Source organism: Giraffa tippelskirchi, chromosome 4 (genome assembly GCF_054371585.1).
Source record: "Giraffa tippelskirchi isolate mGirTip1 chromosome 4, T2T-mGirTip1v1.2.pri, whole genome shotgun sequence".
NCBI classification, from domain to species: Eukaryota; Metazoa; Chordata; class Mammalia; order Artiodactyla; family Giraffidae; genus Giraffa; species Giraffa tippelskirchi.
This window is the reverse complement of record NC_137278.1, coordinates 86590905-86604321: the sequence shown is the minus strand read 5'-3', so window position 1 is coordinate 86604321 and position 13417 is coordinate 86590905. Positions and strand designations below refer to the sequence as shown.

Genomic DNA, 13417 nt, shown 5'->3' with positions numbered 1-13417 from the left:
AGGAACAGGATGTTCAGGTTTTAGAACCTAGATCCTTAAAAACTTAAGAGAAGATCCTCCATGGATCTGGGACTTCAGACTCCTGAGGTGGAGTTGTCATCCAGTAGGTACCTGGGGAGCTTGGAGATTGGAACCTGATGAACTGAGACTCAGATTTCTGAAGAGAGGTGCTACTTGGCTGATGTTAGTGCCTCTGAGGGAGACGTATGAGATTGGTCCTCGGAGTGCTAAGAAAACAGAACAAAAAAAAACCTCTAAAGATCAGAGGACTCAACTGCTGCCACCAGGTCCTTTGCTAACATGATGTTGATAGCAATGACAAGTAATTTAGCAAGAAACAAGTGTTTTTCCCCTATCATGCTTTCCAATTTCCATCCTGTGTTCCTTTGTCAGAACTTAACAGTCAAGAAACTAGTTGGTAAAGAAGAAATAATAGTTTTTAGTATCCCAGCCCCAGCATGACTGAGAAGAGAGGAAAGGGTAGGTTTGGGCCTGAGAGACAGTAGCTTAATGACTGGCACGGTCTGCCCCTTTGGCTACTCATCATCTCCATACATGCTACCTATACGTGTTTGAGCTTTCATGCGACAAAAATGTTATGCTTTTACTTAACAAGAGGCTTTGTTCCTAAAAAGGAAATGAAATGAAGATTTGTCTCACCCTGTCCCCAGAACAGGCAAACACAAAGTTTCAAAAGATATTTTATCCATCTGTAGGTGATATTAGCTTCTTAAAATTTATAGTTTCAAGTGTTTAGGTAACAGAGCTGTGCTACCTAAACACTAAACCTAAATTAAACCCATCTAAACCTAAACACTAAATTAACTACAACAAAAAATTCTTCTGTAAAATAATGACTTACCTCTGTGTCTTTATCTAAATCTTCATCCATCTATCATTTATGTAATGAGAAGAAAATACATATAGTTAACCATATTCCTCAGTTCTATAATTGTGTATAATATAAGGATGATATTCTTGATATTTACAACTTCCTTCTCCTAGCTATTCCATACTCCCTTTGTCCTTAACCGGCAAGGTAGCTGTTCAGGTGTCTTTATACCGTCAAGTGACATAAGTCTTCACTCTTGCAGGATTCAGATCCTTTGTAGTGCTGTGCTAAGTTGTTTAATTGTCCTTTCACTCTTGTAAATTGGGTGTGGAAGAGCTTAGAGGCACCCTGGAGAATCTCTTGGATTGTAATTAAATTCTCCTTGCTTCTGTTGTTTTCCATCAATCCAGTTTCCCTTGTCAGTTTTAATCATGTCAACCAGTGGAATTACCAGCCCACTTTGTCTGATGATTCAGTGACAAGTTGTTGTTGTACAGTGTGATTTTTTTTTTTAAAGATATACAGTATAATGATTTAATGTATATTGTTCTTCAGTCGCTAAGTTGTGTCTGACTGACTGTTTGCGACCTCATGGACTTCAGCACACCAGGCTCCCCCGTCCCTCACTATTTCCCAGAGTTTGCTCCAGCTCATGTCCATTGAGTCGGTGATGCCATCCAACCATCTCATCCTGTCACCCCCTTCCCGTTTTACATTTAGTCTTGCCTAGCATCAGGGTTGGAGAAGGCAATGGCACCCCACTCCAGTACTCTTGCCTGGAAAATCCCATGAATGGAGGAGCCTGGCGGGCTGCAGTCCATGGGGTCACTGAGTCGGACACGACTGACGCGACTTAGCAGCAGCAGCATCAGGGTCTTTTCCAATGAATTGGCTCTTTGTATCAGGTGGCCAAAGTATTGGAGCTTCAGTTTCAGCATCAGTCCTGCCAATGAACATTCTGGGTTGATTTCCTTTAGGATTGACTGGTTTGATCCCAGTGAGAAGAGGAACCCAAAATTGCTGGATAGCAGTGTTAACACCTAATTCAATGCAACCATTGTTGTACCCTTGGTGGAACATTCCTTCCTTGTCACAAGACCTCTAAAGCCTAAAGCTTAAAAAAAAAAGGGCTGTGAATGGATTATTAAGTATGATAGCAACCCTGCTGGGAGAAGCTATATCATGTGTTTTTTGTTGATTGAAAGCATATGCATAATCCTGTAAGGTTAGAACTCCAGACTTTTAAGCATCTCTCCCAATTAGTACTGAAAATGAGTCTTTGGAAGGGCCCACACCTTTTTGTCAGGTCATCTCCTTCTATAAGACACCATGGTAAGACAGGTCAGTTTCATGGGGCAAGAGCCCATTGTTGCCCCGTACTTCTGCCCCTGCCTCCCCACCCTCAAGCCCCTCCCCCCACCTTTGAAGTGCTTTCTTACCGAGAAGCAAACAGCAAAGTTGTATGGAATACTTTGTAGTGGTTTAATATTATGGCAGAAGCATTGTGGGCAGAACAGATAAATGCACAGTCTGAATACATATCTACAGTGAAGACAAATTGCTGTCCAATCCATAACAGAAGAAATCTAATATAATCAACCTGCATCAGGTAATTGGCTGTTTCTTCTGGAAAATGGTGTCCCATTGGTGGCTCAACTTTGGTATATGCTATTGGCAGGTTAACCTGCAATTAGCCTGCTTAGTCTTGGTGAGAGCAAGTTCATGTTGGACCTGTGCATACGCTCTGTCTCTGTTACTGTGGCATTTTGCATATAGGTTCATTGAGCAAACACTGGAGTGGTTATGGTGAAAGGGGGCGTGACATTCATATACTGTGTATAATTTGCCCATTTCCTCTATAATGGATGCCTTTCGATGAGCATTCACATATTTCACAAATATTTGCATATGTGTTTATTTGGAGAGGTCTGTCCGTAGACCTTTACCCTTGACTTCCTTGTTAACAGTCTTCCAATCCTGATCTTTCCAGATGTCTGAACATCCAGCCAAAATGTTAGCCACTGTCCAGTAATCAGTGAAGACCTTTACTTCTGGTCACCTTTGAATCCAGACAAAGAGAATCCAGAACAGTCTAATGTACTGGTTGAAGTTCTGCCCACTGAAAAGATTTGCCTTCATCCTTGTCCTGATTGGGACTGTGGTGCTGCAGCCGTCCACTTTGGTACAGCACTTCCATAATGTGAGAACCATCTGTATGTCAGATCTAAAGGTTTTCTTCCTCAATTATCCCATCATAGGGAGTTCCTTGTGAAGCCATCAATGTGGAATGAGAAAGGAGCTATTGTCAGAATAGGTATTGTAGAAATCTCAGCTCCTTGATTATTCAGCTGGTTCAAAATTGAATTGCTGTTTGGACTTTCTCAAGATTGGTTTCTTATAAATGTAGCATCCTGCTACATTATTGTCCCAGAGACTCCCTACAGCACCTTTACTTGGAGCAGATACTTCTAGTGTCATTGAATATGCTCACAAGATACACATGGTGGAGCATCTTGTGATTCAGCCTGGGTGTGCTGAGGAACCTCTTATTCTGTGCCTTATGTATTATTTGATAATTGAGTCACAGAAACATTCTCGAATATGCTGAACACTGGGTCCAAAATCTACTTAGGCCCACTGAGCATTGGGCCTCTTTTTCATTGTTGTAGCAACTTTTCTTTCACCTTGGAGGAAACATCCTCACGTGCCTAGCCTAAGGACCTCTAGAAACTTCACAGAGATTTTAAGACCCTGAGTTTTTCTGGGGATATTGATTCTCTCTGGCTTGCGTGTGTCTTACTAAGGCATTTAAGTTCCTTGCTCCTTTCCCCTCATCTGGACCAGTTACTGTGCTGTTACTAATACAATAGACCGAGGTGCTGATCTGCAGGATGTTGGGTTGATCAGGATCTCTGCAGATTAGATTTTGGTAAAGAGCATGAGTCCTAGGGTAAGACTGTGCAGATTCATTGTTTCTGCCAGGTAAAAGCAGCTTACTTTTGGATGGTCCTAGAAATTAGTGTAGACAAAAAGGTATCTGTCAGAATTGTAACTGCCTACCAAATATCAAGGGATTTGTTAATTTGCTTCAGTAAAAATACTTCATCTGAAACATCAGCTGCAGTTGAAGTCATCATCTGATTTTACAATCCACGGTCATTCTTCAAGATCCATTTACATTTTGCATGAGCTGGTCAGTTAAATGGAGTTGAGGTAGTTTGATTACCCCTCTGTCAGGTCTGTTAATGTGACATTAATCTCATAAATTTCCTCAGAATGTGGCATTGCTGTGGTTTAGTAGCCTTGTAGGAAAAAAATGAAAGTTCTAGGGGCTCTTGCTTAACCTTTCTTCCTTTAGTAGTCCAAGAGGATCAGAGGAACGGTGTAGGAATTTTTCTAGTTGCCTGTTCTATTTCTCTTCCAGTTATACATTTGGGAACTAGAGAGATAGCTACAAGATAGATCTGGGGATCCACAGAGCTTACTGAGACAGCTTTGGGCCAAAATTCTATTAGTCACTTCACCATCATAAGTCTCCACTTTGATTATTGGACCCCAGTGATGTTTTAGGTCAGTTCAGTGTTGCTCTCTTGTAGTGCCTGGAATATCACACAGCATTTCCATTCCCTAGTGCACAGTGACTGTAGTGAGTGTCCACAGGTGCCTTTGAGGAAGGCTTGGGGTATGATTTACAGTGGAGAGTTGGGGCATCGTTGTGGGATCCTTTCTTAAGGGGATTTGACCTCCTTTTCAACCAAAAGGCTCTGAATCTATGAACAGATTAGGTCTAGAAACAAAGAGTCCTTCTTTCTCTCGTATCTGGGTCTAAATATTCTTTTTCAGGATGGTTAATTTCATTTTTTATGTAATTGGAGGTTCTTTCTTTGAATTATAAATTAATGGAGTAAACTGACTTGAGACTATAAATAGTTATTTATCTTATAATGTATAAATCAGGGTTTGGGTAGAAACTATTGAGTATGTTTTCTTTTGCTTACACTCCTGTTTTCTTTCAGTGGGCCACAGTTACATTTCATCTTCCTCATCATGTGTTGAAGTCCATTGCCAGTGCCATTGTGAATGAACTTAAGAAAATAAATCAAAATGTTGCTGCCTTACCTGTGGCTTCCTCAGTGATGGACAGATTGTCTTACCTCTTACCTAGTGCACGTCCAGAACTTGGGGTGGGGCCAGGCCGTTCTGTGGACAGGTATGAACTTGCTTATAAAGAGATGTGACAGTAACATTGAATTGATGAGTGTTCTGATTAACAGAATAACTGTAAATTTGATTATGATTTTAAAAATTTTCAAAATATTTTTGAAAATCACTCAGATTTTTATTTTGATCAAAAAACTGAAATGAAGTAAACTACTCCTTGAATTGCTATTGTTAAACAATTTCTTGTGGTGCCTGGAAAGTGTTTAAGAGGATTACGAAGCTATATTTTTTAAATTCTAGTTTTGTAATTGCTTAGTAAATATTTGAGTCTTTAATATTATAATTATTCAATATGTAATATATATTATATATAATTATTCAATATATAAGAATTATTTTGCCTTGATGAATTTTGTGACCTTTGGCATAAATTTTGGTAAATTAAAACACAGTCCCAGAATTTGAATATAAGAGCCATATATTATTCCTACTTAAAAAATGGGCTGACTTAAGGGACGTCCCTGGTGGTCTAGTGGCTGTGACTCCAAGCTCCCCCTGAAAGGGGCCTGGGTTCGATCCCTTTTCAGGGGGAGCTAGACCCCACAAGCCACAGCCAAGAGTTTGCTTGCCACAACTAAAGACCCTGCCTGCCTCAACAAAGACCCAGTGCAGCCAAATAGATAAATATTCTCAAAGAATGGGCAGAGCTAAAAAAGCACTCAAGGGGAATTTTGTGGGCTTTTTGTCCGTTTTGTTTTTCTAGGGCAATTTAGAATTAAGGTTTTTATGCTGCCTGCCCTGGATTTAAAGTGTTTAAAAAAGTCATACCTCAATCATTATTTTCTTCAATAGAGATTTCTTGGAGTTCTACTTTATAGAAAACTAAAAGTCAGTAGTGCATTCATTGAAAAATTTAAATGATTTTTATTTGAGATAATATTTATCAGTACTGAAGTTTAGAAATGTTTGCTGAGTTACTGCATTTAGTGATTTTGTTAAGTTCACATTTGCCTTCCCATGTAGCATTTTACATTTTCACTTTTTCACTGAATATGAATTTAACTGCCCATGTTTTCGGAAGTACATTTATAAAGAGTACGTGCAAATGTAGCAAAAATATTAGTGAATGAGTTAACCTTTAACTTCTGTTATCTTAAGTATAGCTTTTTTTTTTTTTTTTAATTGGCTGTTCCACGTGGCTTGTGGGATCCTAGTTCTCCAACCAGGGATTGAATCCAGTCTCTCACCAGCTATAAACTGTGGAGTTCCAGCCACTGGACCACCAGGGAATTCCCATATTCTCTTATATTAGTTTGCAATATTTTTTAGTTTATCCTTTTGTAAACTGAAACTGCTTAATCAGTTGCCCTTTTTTTTGTTAAGTGTTTTTTTTTTTTTATTATGTAAGTAACTTCTATTGGTTGTTAACATTTGGGAAGTATTTTTATATTCCATAGTAACCCTGCTGTCTCTAACTTTTGGGCAAAATGTAGAGACTGTCCTTTTTAATCTTAACTGTCATGTGATATGTCTTTGGCTATCATTAAAATATTCTTTGCAATATGTCTGGAGAAGAGGAAAAAAGGAAGGATATGTACTTAGAATCAGTGTTTCTTGTCTGAGAGCCCTGCCTATCTTTAGATTATAACTTCAGAGCTATTTTCTTTGCCATCAGTAGGAGACTTTCTAAAGAAATCAGTGTAAGCTGTGGTGAATGGTTTGTTTTAGAAAATGCATTCATTATATGGGTTTTTCAGTGTTTTTGGAGGTGTTAAAATGTCTCAAAATACTAATTTTGATGTAGTCTGTGGTTTTTATTTCATTAAATATGATTCTAGGAACCCTTATGAAAATCTTGATGAACTCTGAGGTCTGTTGGAGGTTTGAGTAAGGGTCTGCTGGATGCTATTGCTGTTTTGTTTGGTAGTGTAACTTAAGTGGACAGATTTTCTGTTCTGAAAACATGAAGATGTCTGTAGCCTGGTCAAAGAGTTATTTTTTTTTTTCCAAATCAGGACACAACTATGAGTTAAACCTAAATCTCATTAGCAATATTATAGGAAACCATGTACTAATTTAAGGGAAGATTTTAAAGAAAAGTATTTTTCTGGTCTCATTCTGATGAATTTTACCACTTTCTTTCTTTTTTGTGTGTGTTAAATTAGTTTATTTTTTATTTTTTAACTTTACAATATTGTATTTGTTTTGCCATATATTGACATGAATCACATGTTTTCCCCTTCCAGAACCCCCCTTCCACCTCCCTCCCCATCCCGTCCCTCCAGGTCATCCCGGTGCACCAGCCCCAAGCACCCTGTATCATGCATTGAACCTGGACTGGTGATTCGTTTCAAATGTGATAATTTACGTGCTTCCATGCCATTCTCCCATATCATCCTGCCCTCGCCCTCTCCCATAGTGTCCATAATACTGTTTGATTTATCTGTGTCTCTTTTGATGTCTTGCATACAGGGTTATCTTTACCGATTGACTAAATACCATACATATGTGTTAGTATACTGTACTGGTGTTTTTCTTTCTGGCTTACTTCACTCTGTATAGTAGGTTCAAGTTTCATCCACCTCATTAGAACTGATTCGAATGTATTCTTTTTAATGGCTGAGTAATATTCCATTGTGTGTATGTACCACAGCTTTCTTATCCATTCATCTGCTGAATCAGATTCTCTTCTGTGTTAGGAAGAGAACTTTGCATACTGGTCCTTTCTTATTTGAAGCTGTGTGGACTTTTTCTAATTTTGATAGTCTCTTTTAAAAAGATATTCTGGTATTGTTGTTGCAGGTTCAGTCTCAATGACCTAATTATTTTAATGAAAACATGTGAAGATTTCCTTTTTTTTATAATCCCCTGAAAAGTACAGATTTCCTGGAAAAGGATTTCTCTGGAGAAAGAACATATAAATTGCTTTCTACCTAAAAAATACTTAAACTAGAATATACTTTTTCAATATGGTTGGGGTAATAAAACTACTGTTCCTTTGGCTGTGGTTTTATCCATTTATGCAAAACTTGTCACTTGATGAAAGCATAGTGTTCTGTGCCTCTACATTTTCAGATTCTCTGCTCTTTGATTGCTATTATGCAACATTGGTTAATTTAATCTACCTATGGAGTTATCTATTGTAGCCATCTTATCATGTTTCTTTTTCCCTATTCTGTTCATGGGAAATTCCTAAAACTTATCACTTCAAATTTATAATACAAATTTGAACTTGGTCATTAAACATTCCCAGTTTTTGTTGATAATCCGGTAAGCTTTTTTCTTCAGTGGTGAGTAATAGTGTCACTGTAATTTGATGCCTAACTTTGGTTACGTAAAGTATGTTTACTTTTAGATCATTGATGTATAGTGAAGCTAACAGACGGGAGACGTTTACCTCATGGCCTCATGTAGGGTATAGATGGGCACAGCCAGATCCCATGGCTCAAGCTGGATTTTATCATCAGGTAAGTAAGGCTGTCAAAAAATGTTTTTCAATATGACTTTGTAGCCTTTAGTAAGATTGTGAACATTTAATACTTTTTCAGACATGTATAACATTTTATGCACATAGCTCCATGCTTGTGTGTCTGTAATGTGAATTTTGTTCTTACACCTTTCTTTGATCATAATACTAACTGGCTATTTCCTATATCACATACTGTGTATGAAAGGTGAAAAGGTTAAAAAAACAATAATTGAGTTAATGCCTTATAACTATTTTCTTGCAGATTACATGTTAATATATATTATGTCTAGTCTTTTTTTATATATAATCATCAGCAGACAGGCGGTTTTCTGCAGATTTGTGTCTTGAGAAGTGTTCTCTCTAGGTGTGTGTTTTTCAGTTTTGACTTATGCATTCGTGACAGAGGAGTATATATATTAAGATAGTGCGATAAAAGCAGTTACTCTTGAAATTTTAATTTTATTGGGATACGAATTACCCATGTGTTAGACAACTATGGAAGCAGCAGTGCAGGTAGTACAGTATAACTTGAATACATATGTATTAAAGAATTGACTGAGAAATGTAGAAAGAGAAATAATTAGGGGAAAGAGTCATAATTTTATGTAGGAAAAGAGGAGGGTATACAGTGTAAGGTTGAGTGTGAGAAAAAGACATGAGAATGGGACATTATAGAAAACTTCACAGAGCCAGTTAAGTAGACCAAGTTAGGAAAAATGAGTTTAGATTGGCATGATAAACCAATTAAAGGAAACCTCACCTGAATAACGTTGACTGGCTCAACAGTGTTTTGCCATTGCTAAAGAAGCTAAGAAATTAATAATTACATGTCAGTTTACATAAGACATGCTTATTTAATTTTGAAATTAAATTAAACTTTGGATACATTGAAGTTATTGTCATAAAGAATATTAAGAATAATTATTCCTTCATTGTCTTGAAGTGTTCTGAGAGTATCTTAAACTAAGATTATATCAGAAAACCAAGATATTTGAAGATTTGATTCAAAGTCCATCAGATTTCCAGTTAAAGACAGATTTGTTTGGAGACTGGCTAGTATTAGAATTATTGAAATTATTTCTCTAAATTAAGGATTGAATAAGGACTATTTTTCCTAATAATTTATCTTCTTCCTTATTTTTTGTATTGTTCCATATAACAGCCTCTGTTAAGTGACACCTTGATATTTTTTCCGTTGAGCTGTTGTTCATTGTATTCCATTTTTTTTCAAAGAGATCAAATCACAGGTTTTCTAGAATCTTCTACCTGTATTAGGGGCTGATTAGTCTCAGTCTTCTAAAAAATATATTTACACTTTAGATGTAGTAAGCACTAAGTAGAGTAAGTACTCAAAAATACTAATTTTAGTTTTCAAAGGTATATTTCAGTTCAGGTTTTGATTTTCTATATATATATGTATGTATGTATATGTGTGTGTGTGTGTGTGTGTGTGTCATTTTGTCCTAAGTGTCTTACTCAAAGAATGTTACATGAATTATGTTCACTTTATTTTTTTATTAGACATAAAAATTATGTTTACCCTTGCTTATGTAGTAGCATAGAATGCAGTTTTTCAAAATAAATGTTAGACTGTTTCCTCTGGTATACTTAACTATGTTTAAAATACTTTAGTAACACAATTACAAGATGCTGGAGCAGAGATTGAGGCTGTGTGTCTGCATATTTGATTCAGTGGTCGTTTGCTGATGAAACACAGTTTTTCAAACAAAGCAGCAAATATATAAACATTTGGGGATGAAAAGTATATTTTTGAAGCCTGATATTAATAGTATAGGCTAATTTTCTTTTCTTCAGTATGGAATTTTACCTACAATTATGAACTTATTTAGAAGAATTTTTATTAAGCTGTTTTAATAATGATGAACCTTTTCTGTTTTCCTTACACATTTGCAGCCGGCCTCATCTGGAGACGATCGAGCCATGTGTTTCACTTGTAGCGTATGTCTCGTTTGTTGGGAACCTACTGATGAACCTTGGTGAGTCTTGATTTTTCTGAACATAATAGGCTAAGTTCTATGAATGTGCTTCTATATTTTATTTTTCTGATCTGTATATTAATATTCTTGCCTTTTGTCATCTCTGTTTTTACCTCTGTTCTGAGAGAATGAGGTAATGCTCTCTGTGCTCTGTCATATCACTTGGCATACAGGATCTCTAAGGTCTTTGATTTCCCAAGGTCTGTACATGTTAGAAGTGCCAAAGAATGGAAGTATACTCAGACTGAAAACTAGAAGGCTATGACAAAATAAATTTTAAAAGCATGATTAAATTCAGCAATTCAGCCTGTTCTTTTGTGGGCAGCTCATCAATAGGGAGTCCATGGAGGGAGGGCCTTATGATTTACATTTCTAATTTTAAAATAATTCTAGGGTGTCTGTTCTGGTGCATAAAATTTGAGAACTTGGTTAAGCATTCAGTTCAGTTCAGTTCAATCGCTCAGTCATGTCCGACTCTTTGCGACCCCATGAATTGCAGCACGCCAGACCTCTCTGTCCATCACCAACTCCCGGAGTCTACCCAAACCCATATCCATCGAGTCGGTGATGCCATCCAACCATCTCATCCTCTGTCGTCCCCTTCTCCTCCCGCCCCCAATCCTACCCAGCATTAGGGTCTTTTCCAATGAGTCAACCCTTCGCATGAGGTGGCCAAAGTATTGGAGTTTCAGCTTCAACACCAGTCCTTCCAGTGAACACCCAGGATTGATCTCTTTCAGGATGGATTGATTGGATCTCCTTGCAGTCCAAGGGACTCTCAAGAGTCTTCTCCAACACCACAGTTCAAAAGCATCAATTCTTTGGCGCTCAGCTTTCTTCACCGTCCAACTCTCACATCCATACATGACGACTGGAAAAACCATAGCCTTGACTAGACGGACTTTTGTTGGCAAAGTAATGTCTCTGCTTTTAAATATGCTATCTAGGTTGGCCATAACCTTCCTTCCAAGGAGTAAGCGTCTTTTAATTTCATGGCTGCAGTCACCATCAGCAATGATTCTGGAGTCCAAAAAAATAAAGTCTGACACTGTTTCCACTGTTTCCCCGTCGATTTCCCATGAAGTGATGGGACCGGATGCCATGATCTTAGTTTTCTGAACGTTGAGCCTTAAGCCAACTTTTTCACTCTCCTCTTTCACCTTCATCAAGAGGCTCTTTAGTTCTTCTTCACTTTCTGCCATAAGGGTGGTGTCATCCGCATATCTGAGGTTATTGATATTTCTCCCGGCAATCTTGATTCCAGCTTGTGTTTCTTCCAGCCCAGCGTTTCTCATGATGTACTCTGCATATAAGTTAAATAAGCAGGGTGACAATATACAGCCTTGACGTACTCCTTTTCCTATTTGGAACTAGTCTGTTGTTCCATGTCCAGTTCTACCTATTGCTTCCTGAACTGCATACAGGTTTCTCAAGAGACAGGTCAGATGGTCTGGTATTCCCGTCTCTTTCAGAATTTTCCACAGTTTATTGTGATCCACACAGTCAAAGGCTTTGGCATAGTCAATAAAGCAGAAATAGATGTTTTTCTGGAACTCTCTTGCTTTTTCGATGATCCAGCGGATATTGGCAATTTGATATCTGGTTCCTCTGCCTTTTCTAAAACCAGCTTGAACATCTGGAAGTTCACGGTTCACGTATTGCTGAAGCCTGGCTTGGAGAATTTTGAGCATTACTTTACTAGCATGTGAGATGAGTGCAATTGTGCGGTAGTTTGAGCATTCTTTGGCATTGCCTTTCTTTGGGATTGGAACGAAAAGTGACCTTTTCCAGTCCTGTGGCCACTGCTGAGTTTTCCAAATTTGCTGGCATATCGAGTGCAGCACTTTCACAGCATCACCTTTGAGGATTTGAAATAGCTCAACTGGAATTCCATCACCTCCACTAGCTTTGTTCGTAGTGATGCTTTCTAAGGCCCACTTGACTTCACATTCCAGGATGTCTGGCTCTAGGTGAGTGATCACACCATCGTGATTATCTGGGTCATGAAGATCTTTTTTGTACAGTTCTTCTGTGTATTCTTGCCACCTCTTCTTAATATCTTCTGCTTCTGTTAGGTCCATACCATTTCTGGATTTGTACCTAATGCGATTTGTATAATCGCATTATACATATGTTTGCTATTATTACTCTTTGTATTAGTAGGGCAGAGATCATGTATTAGAACCTCACTTTTACATAACCACCCTGCAGCCCTACTGATAGTAATAATAGCAAACATTTGTATAATGCGATTTATCAGGTATCCTCTTGTGCACAACACGAATGGTCACTGTAGTGAAAAACTGGGAAATCTTATACGCTTTTTGGAAGGGGACTAGATAAATAAAATATATTCATATAATTGATCCAACAGTTAAAGGAATAAACAGTTAGTTCTCTATTAATCATCATCAGTACATTATTATATCAAGAAAGCTGTTGTAGAATGAACCATACATTAAGCTGTTTATTTAAAGTAAAGAAAACTCTGTTTATTCTGTATGTATATCAGTTCAGTTCAGTTCAGTCGCTCAGTCGTGTCCGACTCTTTGCAACCCCATTAATTGCAGCACGCCAGGCCTCCCTGTCCATCACCAACTCCCAGAGTTTACTCAAACTCATGTCCATCGAGTCGGTGGTGCCATCCAACCATCTCAACCTCTGTCGTCCCCTTCTACTCCTGCCCCCAGCCCTTCCCAGCATCAGAGTCTTTTCCAGTGAGTCAACTCTTCGCATAAGGTGGCCAAAGTATTGGAGTTTCAGCTTCAACATCAGTCCTTCCAATGAACAGCCAGGACTGATCTCCTTTAGGATGGACTGGTTGGATCTCCTTGCAGTCCAAGGGACTCTGAAGAGTCTTCTCCAACACCACAGTTCACAAGCATCAATTCTTCGGTACTCAGCTTTCTTCACCGTCCAACTCTCACATCCATACATAAATTTATAAAAATATTTTAG

The 13417-nt window shown here is 38.0% G+C and overlaps 1 protein-coding gene across 19 annotated transcripts in view; it reads left to right on the top strand.

Annotated features, from left to right (window-relative positions):
• BIRC6 (baculoviral IAP repeat containing 6) overlaps positions 1-13417 on the top strand; it is a 212332-nt gene that overhangs the window by 32123 nt on the left and 166792 nt on the right. For all 19 annotated transcript variants that reach the window (XM_081590295.1, XM_081590294.1, XM_081590292.1 and 16 more), the window contains exons 4-6: positions 4849-5042; positions 8349-8460; positions 10377-10459. In XM_081590295.1, the coding sequence (XP_081446421.1) occupies positions 4849-5042; positions 8349-8460; positions 10377-10459 (389 nt within the window). The remainder of the gene's footprint in view (positions 1-4848; positions 5043-8348; positions 8461-10376; positions 10460-13417) is intronic.